Here is a 12,411-nt window from a genome sequence, read left to right as displayed (position 1 = left end):
AAAATTCGTTGAATTAGAAAATACCACCAACGACTTACGGTTGTGTGTGTGTGGGAGAGTAAAGGAGCTGTTATAGAACAACTGCAAGTCTTAAATTACCTTTACAGCAGAGTGTAGCTTCAGATACAGACTGTGAAGGGGCATCATTGGCATTGCTAGAGTGCAAAGCAATGCACCTCCCACAAATAAGGTTTCAGTAGTTACGGGATGAGTTGTAACGAGTTATGATTATGTGAAGGACTGGATTTTAGGCCATTTAACTATAAGCTATAGGTATGAGAAATACCGCAGGGACATTCTTCTAAAAAACTTCACGGATGACAAAGTTGATGTTTTGATTGTTGTGAATTCCTATTGGACCTTTATGTGTTTATGTATCAGAAACATCAAAAGAAGGCAGCTGGTGTTTGTGTAATCTCTAGAAGGAAAGAAGTCCCCCTCCACCCTCCCCCTTTGTCGGCCTTTCTGTGTAGCAGATCTCCGTTGTTGGCTTAGTGAAACTAGGAAATATTGAGAATTTTACTCCAGTGACAGTACCTTTGTTTCCCATAATATATTAACTGAATGTAAACCAGACCAATTATCCGGGTTTCTGGAAAGACCATACCAGTGGTCTACAGGTAGAGCTGAGCTACGCTTTCCTTTGTTGGCATGTGTTGCTTAAACATAACTTCGTAGAGATGCTGATTGGAGTGTCATATTAAACGTCCAGATATTGAGACATATGAGTCTAATTCAATTACAACTGTGAACATCGAGTGCTCACAGTTGTAATAGATGTTAATAAAAAGTTCTTACTATATTATACCGTTCCCTGAAATTTTAGGTTTCTGTGGGACATCATATACTCTAAACTCAATGAACACCATTCAGTGGAATGGTTATAATGAAGAGTCACAGAGAAAAAATAGCTATTATAGATAACACTAATTTTGTGTTGTTCGAGTGTGCATGGAATTGCTAAATAAGTCCTGATGGCCAAAAACATTCTATGGGAAGGTGTTTGTTTCAGGTAAGAAGAGCAAACAAATGCAGCAGTAACTGACTGCTGCGTTCTCTGTCCTTTGGCTTCAGTTGGGCAGGAAGTGTTGGTGACAAGGGAAGTGGTAAGGTTCCAGAAATGTTGGTGACGTTCCAAGCAGGAAAGAAAATGTGTTCTTACCTTGTTATATAGTATGTTCTATGCTATCCACTTCCACCTGGTCCAATGTCAGTGTCTGTGTCCTTCTTGTCCTCTAACTTGCTTAGTCATGTTCAGATTTTTCAGATTTTCTCTTTGTGCCATAAACACAGCATTTCCTCATGTCATTCCAGGTTTTTCATTGCAGTTCCAGTATTTCCTCCCTTTATCATGGCAAATGCCTTATCTAGCCATTCCCAGTTTCCCACCTGTTTTCTAGTCACTGGCAACAATTCTTTTCCACGTTCACTTTTTTCCACCCATAGTTTGTGTTCATTTTCTGTTCTGGTCCTCTCCTGCCTCCTTTGCTCATGTTTAGCTCTGTATGTAACTTGTCACTGACTCTGCGGCCTCTCGTTTTGTCCCCGTCCTTTCACAGTTTTTCCCTAAGTTAGGTTGTTAACTAATATTGTAAAACTTTTGTGGTCACTGTAGCTCTCATTTCACCTTCTCTATTGATTTTCGTTCTTGTAGTCCTTGTCTGTCCTTGTTAACCTGCTTGTCTTGCTGCTTGCCAGTGCTCACTATCTTACTGTGATTTTTTTTCCCCTCTTGCCCCCTAGTTTTGTTTACTTTTTTATAATTATCCAAGGCATATTCATGCCTCAAGTTAAGTGATGTGGTAGGAAGCTACAGGTACGGAGTCCACAAGAGAGGTAGGACTTGCTCTCAGTTGACACAACCAACTCCAGTCTGGTCAAAAATAGCCACAGCAGCTACATATTGAAGTATCTTGGAGATGTAGTTGTTAAAACTTAAGCGTGTACTAACTGTGTTCTGTGGCCAAATTGACTCCATTTTCGGAAGGTGAAAAGATCAATTGCAGGATTTAGTTTATACAAATAATACTTTCTTAAGGTGTCATTTTGAAAGTAAACCATTCTGGCCTTTTCCAGTTTCCCTGTTCTCCCTGCCTGCGGGAGGTGGGGGGAGTGGGGAGTAAGAAAAGTCAGCCCCAGGCAGGTACCTCATTTGAACAAAATTTTTGGACTAAAGAGTTGGAAGCACTGAAAGCGAAGCCTGAGCAACACGAAGTGCCAGCTAACTGCAAGGGGTGAGGCTGCCAGCCCTTCTGACTGTGCCTACTGCACATCCAGTTCCTGCAGCCACATGTAGTGACACAGACTCTTTCTGGAGCTTCAGTCTCTGGGTTGTGAGTTGTGCTCTTTGTGTCACGGGCCACAGAGAACTGGCCTGTGTTGGAAATACTTGGGAGTATCACTCAGTAGCCTGCTGTATCCCTCCTCCCTCCTGCTTAAAAACAAACCAAAAAAAAAAAAAAAAAGTTGTAGTCAGGTGCAAGTAGACATTTTTATTTTCAGCATTTTTCAGTGAAAATGCCTATTCCCAGTTTCATGGAGAAAAAAAAAAGTCATTCACCATCTGAAACTTCACAGAGAAGGTAATAGTTATAACAACAAGATGAAGTTACCTGGAAAACCCCTCACTGTGGTTTCTATTAGGAAATAACCTTTCTTTTAAAAAGAAAAAGTTCAGAGTTCTTGTTTGGAGAATTGTTTTCAGTAGTATCTTCAGAATGGCTGTGTCTCAGCACTGGGAGGTGACTTAGCAATTTGTCTTTTCCATTATTTTGGACTGTTGCGTTCTTTTTGTAAGTGCTGTGGATGTTTGGTAGCATCCACTTGTATATTGTGGTCCATAGTAGTATGTCGTGCATTTTCTGAAACATTGAGTGTTTTGAAGTGGTACAATTTAAATATTAGAGTAACATTTTATTTTGAAATGTTTTCACATGTGGTATTTTTATTGGAACTATGTGGTTTTTCTTTACTATCAGAGCTGCTCCTTGGAGTCCTGGTGTTGCTAGGATCACAGAAGAGTGGGAGAGACTTCTGCAAATAAATCAATTTTTCCTTTCCCAGTTAATCCCTTACTGGTTTATGTACTTGTATAGGAAAGGATTCCTGTACTTTGAACTTACCTCTTACATGTGCAGCAGACTTTGTCGCTGATGTATTGCATCCTAAGAAATGTAAATGCTGGGCTATAGGGACAAGTGCAGAGCAAATTATATGCTGGCACAATATTTTAAAGGTTAGGAACTCTAAACTTAGGCAATCTGATGTTCTAAATTTGGTGGTTGTGTTGTCTACTGGTACATGGTTGAGGGTCCTGAACTTACGATACTACTCCCAGACAGCACTCTGATGATTTGGTAGTACCAATTACCACTGCCACTAAAGATCCAGGGTGCTCAGTGGAAGTTTAATTCAACTGTGCTGTGAGTTACTGCAGTGTTGTACAGCATTTTGTAGAATTTGATCATTCAATAATGGAGTTGAATTCTTAAATAAAATATGCATCTCTTTAATTTCACAAAGGACTGTATTTCCTTATGTGTTTCCCCCCAACCCACCCCCCGCCATGTGCTGTGAAATTTGAAGGGAGAAAAATACAATTCTGTTGTTAAGGAAAGTGAAAGGTTTTAATTAAAGGCAAGGAGCTCACAAGTTTGATAGCATAAACAGAAGGATATTGAACATCAGAAATTTGTCAGCTGGGATATGTTACATACAGCCTTTTGCAGTAGCTGATGAGAGTGATGGATGGATGCATTGGAAGTGGCTGTAAACCCACACAGGTGGGCAAATTGGTGATGCATGTTTCTGAGCATGAAGTTGTATGTAGTCAGGCTGGCATATCTGCAGCTCGTTGTCTTGTGTAATCCGTATTTGATATATTTTCACAACCTTAGGGCCTTGAAAAGAGTTTCAAATTGTAGCACAGCCTACAGGGAGGGCCTCAGTTTTTCAGTTTGCTTTTCAGACAGGACTGTGTCTTGTCTGTGCTTCTGTTGTTACTAATACACTCAATAGCTGCATTGCTAGTACTGTGTGCAAAGAATATTTATTTTTTTTAATAATCGCTCACAAAACAGGCTTTTGGAAGGAGTTCATGACTTGGAACACAAAAGCAGGGCACTGTCTCTTTTTCTTTTATGCAGATGGTGGCTGTTGCTCTATAATTGATTGACAAAGGTGCAAGTGACTTGCTTGTGGTTATATAGAAAGTCTGTAGGTAGAGTAAAGGATGCAAACCGTATCTTCTAGATCAGAAGACATGGTGTAGCATAGTATTTTTCCATGGCAGGGTTGGTTTAGACAGCTCTAGGAAGACCTGCTGAAGTCAATTCTGTCTACCAAGCATCAAGAGCATCTAGACTCCCCAGCCCCTTTCAAAATTGAAAGAGTATGCAGCCTCCTTCTTTAAGTACTCACACCACTCATGAGAATCGAAGAATCAATATAAACTAAGTGCATGTCAGTGACTTAAAGCTTTAAAGAAAACAAATCTGCAGTCTGGCCAGTTAGTTAGCACCTTGGAGGTGCACTCCTTTGCTGGTGCTGATATACACACAAAACAGCTACTAGCAGGGTCTCTTTTTTATCTACTTTTTCTTCCTGTCCTGTCCCTTTGGTGCTTGTTGAAAAGGTATGGCTGTCTGAACAAAGCCAGTTTGCATTTAAATACCCAGTCCTAGTATGCCAATATCCCTGCTTCACTTGCTATCAAGGTTTCTTACATGAGGTGGTGATTGTTTAGCAGACTCCTGTTGTCTTTATGCATCTCTGAAATACCTGGGAACACATTGGACTGGCAATCAACTCTACCACATACTGGAACATAACTTTAAAACCTCCAACAGAATTAAAGACCAACTTTTATCTTCCTGTTACTTTCAGTGTAAGTATACAAACAAACAAAAGCTGTTATGCTTGATAAAAATAAGCCTAAATAATCTTTTAACTTGTATGTTTAAATTTTTTACAGGTAATCCTTACAACCGTGTTTATAAAGGAAATCCAGAATTTAGGGAGTTGCAACTGTATCATCAACTGTATATCACTTTTGCTGTTCCAGCTTGAATACCCAGAGAGACTCCTGTGATTCCTGCTTATAGTTCTGTGCTGTTTTATCAGTCTTGAAATAATTTATTGTGCTATGAGATCTTTGGGGTTGGACTTGTAATAATTTTGAAGTTACAGCAAATGCCATTTGTAATATTTTTTGAACAAATCAAAAGACTTTTCAGTCAGGAGACCCAAGGGCAGTCAGAAGAAGGGTAAAAGTGCAGAATAATAAAGGGAAGAGGACTTTGATTGTCGTCACACACTGCTGTAGTTGTGCTGGAGTAACGTCAGTGCAGGTCTCTGGCTGTTCCCTTTGGAATTAGGCTCATCCTAACTTAATACTGAGACAAGGTACATCAGTGGATGTTTTGTTTGTAAGAGTGTTTGGCTCATCTACACACAGCTTTAGTCTAGATCCTCTAATCAGTCAGTGCAGTCTGAATGCTGCCTATCTGTCTGAAAACTACTTTGTTTAAAATAGGCTAGAAGTTTTGGGTTTTAATCATTGTGAATTGTGAAAACCATCATGCTGACAAGCCTTTATATTTTTATTGCTTAAAAATGTGTACTTTCAGTTTTTATGGAAGGAAAATGTCTCTTTTTTTTTTTTTTTAGTGTTGTTAATGAATTGCCAGACTTTTATGGAGTGTCCTCTTCTTCAACAAAATCTCTTGCTCTGCAAGTTGATACCATTGGCCGGTTAATGCCTATACTTGCATGTGATCCACTCCTCTATTTTTGCTTTTTTGCAATGCTAGAGTAGTGAATTGTAGCAAGGGGTTATTGGGGCTTGTTTAGGAGTTTATGCAAGATGTACCTGTCTTTGTTTTTATTTTATGTGTACTCTTGCTTTAGGAAACGTATTGTCACTGGGTTACTTCAGTATGTGTTTAGGAATATCCATATGGCAGTAAGCATGAAGAACTTTTATGAAGCCTTTCTTGGCAAAAGCTTATGCACCTTTTATATCCTTTCCCTTCAGGGGTGGATTTTCCTCATAGCTGCTCTTGTCCTAATCAGGTTGGGTTTACTGCTCCTATACTCTTTCCAGGCTTGCAGTGCACTTCAGTTGCTATGGGATGCTCTGCTTGTTGATTAAGAAGCCCTCCTTTTAAGAACTGTATCAGCATTGTACATGGACTTCCTTTTAGTTCCAAGGTACACTCTGAGGATTTGCATATGATCTGTTAAGTGCAAAATACCTCTTGCTTTGCCTGCAATTTATCATGCAGTTTTGTCTGGTGTCCTTATAGATTAGCTAATTATATACTCCTTTCCTGGCCTTGCGTCCTTTGTAATGAAGCACGTAATTATTAATCTTTAATGGTGCCTGAAGTGCACAAAAGACAGACTTGGTCCTTATCTCAAATGTGCTGCTTGATTTTGTTGTATTTGGAAAAAAAGTCATTGAAGTCAGAAAATTATGTTTGATGCTTCTCTTGGTAGCATTATTAATACTTCTTAGGTTGTCTTTGCATCTACTTGCATGTCACCGTTCCAGGGTTATCTCATATAGTTTGGTTTGTCTTTACACAGTCCTGGTCTCCTTTCTCATTACACCTATGCTGAAGTGTCAGTGCTTTATAACAATAAATAAAGAAAATCAACACCCAAGTTGTCAGTGTTGTCAATGAACAATTATTTTTGATTTTGGTTTTGTTTCTTCTTTACACTTTTAATGTTTCCTAATCTTTCTGTTTAGATTTTTGTATTTTCTGTGTTAAATACTTGATTTCATTGAATGTATTTTGTCTCCTTTTACATTAACTTCGGATCAGTGTCAAACATTCCAACAGTATTTGTACAGAGTGAAACTTTATTTCTAAATTGATTGGAGAAGATGCATCTTGTCAATCATTGATGTTTGATTTTGGATCATACATAGAAAATACTGATAATAGATTGCAAGTTTTAGGATATAAATTGTTATCTTGGTTTCTTTCAACTAAACTTATTTCAATTTCATTGTGTGTTTTGTGTTTATTGGTTCCTAGCAGACAAATTTCAAGCATGGGATTCTCTGATAATTAGCTGCAATTCAGCTTTCAAATAACATGTAAAACATTCATGTTTAACTAGCAGTTGAAGGTGATGGCTGCTCCAGAATTGTTCAGTGAGAGTTGAAGTGGAAAAAAGCATACCAAGTTAGCAACAAAAGTGATGTAAACTTAACTGTAATTCAAACAGTTTAACTATTACAAAAAATGTTGTAGGCGATCTGTGTAGGAGCTTGAAGATGAAACAGTATCTTTGTGCTTAACTAATAGTCCTTTGCCACTTACCTGAGATTTCTGTATTCTGAATCTGTGCTGTTTGTCAGTGACATCATTTTTTTTAATTGTTGTAAGCCATGATTTGTGGTGTTGCCTTTATTTCTCTTACTTTTTTTCCCTTACCTGTAGTGTATTTGATACTCCGCTATTAATAATACACACACAGACTACTCCCAGATGTCTCCAGGCAGCATAGAAATAAAATACCAGCAGTTAAAACAAATGAGGGAGGTGAAGACCAAGGCATCAGTTAAATAAGAATGCCTCAATTTTTAGTTTAATGTTTTAGAGAAAGTTGTACAACAGTTTTGTTGGTATGCTGTCTGTTACAGACATGGCTGTGGTATTCTGTTTCCTTACCTGAACTCTTCAGTAGCCTTGACCACAACTTTATATGTAACCTGTACTACAGTGTGGTCCTGTGTGGCTGTCATACTTTAAAACACAATAAAGAGTTAAACTAAATGAGTAGGACCAAATTACTCCTACAGTTTATTTTACAGTAGTAATCTAAAATACCTGCGATTAGCTTGTTATTTGAAATAAATACTCAATTCTGACTATTGAAATTGATCTATTATTGGAAGAGTAGGGGAATTTTTCTAGTTTTATGTGCATCTGTAGGAAAAGATTGTTTCAAACTTGCAGTTTAATTCTGAATTGAGGTTATTGTTTTGCTTTCCTGTGTGTGTAACATCCTTCAGAACATAAGGTATAGCCGCTGTCACTTATGCTGTAGAGCTGGAAATCTTTGTCCTTGAAGTGAGGAGGGGTCCTAGTGTGTTAAAGACAGAATTTGTAGAAAGAAAAGAGCCAGTTCATTTCTTTTATTTCAACTCACAGAGGTTTTCTTGTCATTTTTTTTCTTTTTACAGCTTGACAAGAAGCACTAGAGTGCTGTTAGTTGTGAAACTAGTTTCATGAAATTCAGAATGAACCTTACTGTAATTGTGTTTTCATTTAAGTTATGGTAAAAATCGATACCTTTAAGTTACTCAACTCTGATAATTATTTCTAAATAACCTTTAAGTTAGCTAGCTTAGTTATTGCCTAGCTTCTTCAACTTAGATCTGATTCTAGGTTTCAGGGAAGGCCTAATAGCTCATGTGTAGCTTGTGCTGCTAGCAGTACCGGTGGTAGACAAATATTTTAACCTTGCAGTAGCCTTAAGTCTCAACAATATAAAGGCAAAAGGAGAAAATTCTAAGTTGGAATTGACCTCATGAGCTAGTGAGCAGCTGTGAAGTGTTTCTTCATCCTCATATTGTGTGAAATGCTTTTGGCATCCTGCAGAACTGCTGCTAGTAAAGCTCTTGAATGGTGTTGTGTGAATGCTTGGAGATATAGATGAGATTTTCACAATAATATGTAACTGTAGATTATTTTGATTAAATGTGTAACATAAGTGAGTAAGACACTGAAGTGAGAGAAATTCATCATCACAGACTGGTATCTTTGGGTTGAAGAGAAGTAATGTAACTTGTTAAACTTTATTATTTACCACCTGATAGTAACAACCTTAAGATCAAACTTACTTTTTGTCTATTACTAGGAAAATCAAGGGATTCACAGTCAGCCAGAATGGAATCTGAAATTGTGCCAAAGGTTACCAAAATGACAGTGTCTGGAAAGAAACAATCTATGGGATTTGAAGTTCCATGGTAAGCCAAGCCCTCGTACATCAAGGTACATCAGCAGCTCTTCTTTCAGACTGATGCACCTGTAGCAAGTTTTCTTCTTCTTTTTTTTTTTTCTATTTTTTACAGCAGTTTTAGTGTCACTCTCCAGAAGTAACCATCTCAGCTTCTTGTTTGACTCAGAATTTACTTTCAGGAGATGGTACCTCACGTTTTGAGTTTAACAAATCCTTTCACTATGAATAGTGCAGAGAGATTTCAGCTAGTCAGAATATTTAAACATCCGCTTCATAGAATACTGAACTTTCTTGGGGTTCGTTTATTTTAAATTTAGTTCTCTAAGTGGAATTATGAAATCAATAAATCTTAACTGTAATTGCTTGTTCTTCAAATGAAGTAGTACATTTAAGAATAATTTATGGGGAAAACAATCACTTATGGCTATATTTTGCCTTCCTCTGCACCTTTTATTAACAGGTGTCCAGGGTACAACTGTTGTAGAGAAGAAACTGGTCCCCTTATGCTTTAGCTAAATTAGAGTGGTTGAACAGTAGTTCTAATTTTATCCTGACTTGGAACTGTTGGGGGGGATGTCTCGTGAGAGCTTGAAAACAGACATCTGGATCAGTGTCTACCTACAGCAGTAGCCAACACTGAGTAACTTAAAGAAATATATAAAGACAAGGCATGTGTGTTGGAAATATAGTCCTTAAAATGTCATTGCGTATGTTGTTCTGTGGCCCCCTCACCATTACTTTTATTTATTAGGCTGCTTCTGTTAAGAATGGCTAATGGATTGTTTTTACTGGGATATGTTTATGCTATTTTTGAACCCAATCTTACAATTGCCACCTAATCTGTGGCAAGGAATTCCATAGCTCATCCTCAAAAGAAAAATCTGCAAGTCTAAGCAGTGCCAACAGCCCCGCCTCATCCTGCAGTGTTTGTAGTTCTGGTCTGGAAAGCATTTTCAGTAGCAAAAGGACAGCACAGTCCTTTATTTTACAGTGCCTTGTGCATGTTTGATACAGTGGAAAGCAATCAGCTTTGTCTTTTAAGCACATTTAATACAAGGTGCGAAGCTGATGTCATTACTCCCTTTGTACTGTTGAATGCCGTTGCTGAATGAAAGTGATGTGTCTAACTTTTGGGGCACAATAAGTTCCAACTGAAAATTTTCTTGGCCTTTTGAAATCCTCTTTCTGCCCTGTCTGAGATTTGCAATGTATAAAAGGCAACATACTGTGTTTGGGTTGGGTTTGTTTTTTTTTCTCCTCCTTGCCTCAATTAATCTATGACTCTTAGTGTGACAACTGGACTTGATCATGAAATTCCTGTCAATGTCACGTCTTCTCAATGTCTTGGCTTCTTCATCTGGTGTTCATGCTACACTTCTTATAAGAAGCTGGAGTTTTTCATGGGGTCTTTTGTGAACTAAATGCATTTGGATAAAAGCTTATGCAAAGAAAGGAATCTTAAGTAAGTGAAAAAGATCTGCTACCTAGCCCTGGATAGTAGTGATTTGGAGTTTTTAGCTGTAATAATGACTATCTAAAGTGTTCATATAAAAGAGTAATTGACAAATTTTGTATCTTTGAATTCCTACTTGGTAATTGCCAGACACCTTGTGTATGTGTGCTCCATATGGAAGGACAACATGAGAAGAATGCCTCCTCTTCTGTAGACTGGAGTAGTTCCTGGATAGGGTAGTGATTACTCTGTCTCTGATGAATGATGGCTGGCTCCAATGTGGTTCTCAGTGACTGCTGCTCTCCAGGGATCCTGAAATAGTTTGTGTCATGCTTGTTGAAATTTAGCGGCATACTATTTTTTGTCATAGAAATGTTTAAGTCTTTGGGACGTGGTGGTAATTCTTTTAGATAAATCATCAGTCTTCTGAAGATGTTTTTTAATTCACCTCACTTATTTGGTGGTACTGCTGAAATAATAATTGAGAAAAAGCCTCTTTTGCTGTAGAAATTGGATGCACATTAGGCATTTATCTTTAAGTGGGAAGAATTGATGAGAAGTGATTTGTAAGAGATGAGGTCTGGAGCACAGCCAAACAATGAATATGGAAGAAAGCAGGATTTAAATTGTAAAGTTATCTGCATGTTTAAAGACTCCTGCTTCAGGGAGTCTGTGATGGCCTCCTTTCTTCTTTTGTCTTACAGGCTACTGAGAAGGCACTGCCAAGGTATTTACATCATATTTTTCCTTCTCTGCTGTAGGACAGTGGCATTTGCTCTTCTGATTCCTTTCCTAACAATTGGAACTTTACTAGCTCCTTTCCACAGTCTCTGCGTAAAGTCTGTGCTAAACACATTCTGTGGCCAGTAGAAGCACTATTGTTGTCTTGTAAGTTTGTTACGACTTTGTATGCACCCACTTCTCAACTTGAAAAGCAGAGCAAAACATGGAACCCCTGCCCCAACTCCATGCGTATCAGGGTTGAGTTTTTTTCTTCTGCACTTGTCTCCTGGGTTATTGACAGCATAAGGATGAGTTGTCAAGGGAACAGAATGAATCTGTGTTTATTAACACCCAAGAATGCCTTGTTCTTTTGACACTTTTCACACCCTTTTTATATTATAGTTGCGTTGATAAATACACTGCAGAAGGTTTAAAATAATACAGATTTCTAAACACATAGTTTATATCACTGACCAAATCACAGCATTGTAAATTATTCATAGCAGTTTGGATTCTAAAACACCTGTAACTTAGTCTTTGCAGTTTGTCCCTCCTACTATAACCCCCAAATATTTGTATGATCTTGGTGCAGACACCATTAGAAGGTGATTGTATAGATTGCATGAACTAGTTTTTGTTGTTACCTCATATCAGATCTTGAAGGTAGTTTATGGACCCTGGGGCCAAGCATTAATAAAAATAACCATTCCTTGACTAGTTATTCAGTCTTTATGATTCAATCTTGTCATGAGGCGTGACCTCATAATAATAAATGAATCTTACTTAAAATGTGAATGGATTATTAGAAGTCATAAATGACTCTGAGAGTTGATTGCCTTTGCTGGATATTCTTTGTGGGATTGTCTACAGAAAATGGAGTTAGCTCACTTCTGACAAACTGTTTTTCTGATTCTGTAGCAAAACTAACTACCAGCTTTTTTTCTTCCCGTTAAGTCATGAGGAAAGCCAGCAGAAGTTATGAGCAAAAAAGGGTGATTATTTTAATCAGACTGATCAATATTGTGTAATTAATAATTTTGAAAGAGGAAATAAATGTAGACATTCCTGTAATGACTGTAAGTACTCCGAAAGAGTCGGTTATATAAAAATAATTCAATACGCATCCAGACCAGAAGATTGAAAATAATGTTTAAAAGCTAAATGATGCAGAGTTAACCTTCAGCAGATAAGCTTTCAGGTGCTTCTTTGAATGCATGGTAGTGTGAACCTTTCAACAGTTGTGTGAGATCGAGTGT

The 12,411-nt window shown here is 37.8% G+C and overlaps 1 protein-coding gene across 1 annotated transcript in view; it reads left to right on the top strand.

The window, feature by feature from the left end:
* Window positions 1–12,411, top strand: part of HBS1L (HBS1 like translational GTPase) — a 59,970-nt gene that overhangs the window by 25,201 nt on the left and 22,358 nt on the right. The window contains exon 5 of the mRNA XM_084262604.1: window positions 8,878–8,986. Within this exon, the coding sequence (XP_084118730.1) occupies window positions 8,878–8,986 (109 nt within the window). The remainder of the gene's footprint in view (window positions 1–8,877; window positions 8,987–12,411) is intronic.

This window comes from Gallinula chloropus (assembly GCF_964237585.1).
Source record: "Gallinula chloropus genome assembly, chromosome: 3".
NCBI lineage: Eukaryota > Metazoa > Chordata > Aves > Gruiformes > Rallidae > Gallinula > Gallinula chloropus.
The sequence above is the reverse complement of the archived record's forward strand: the minus strand, read 5'-3'. Positions and strand labels throughout refer to the sequence as shown.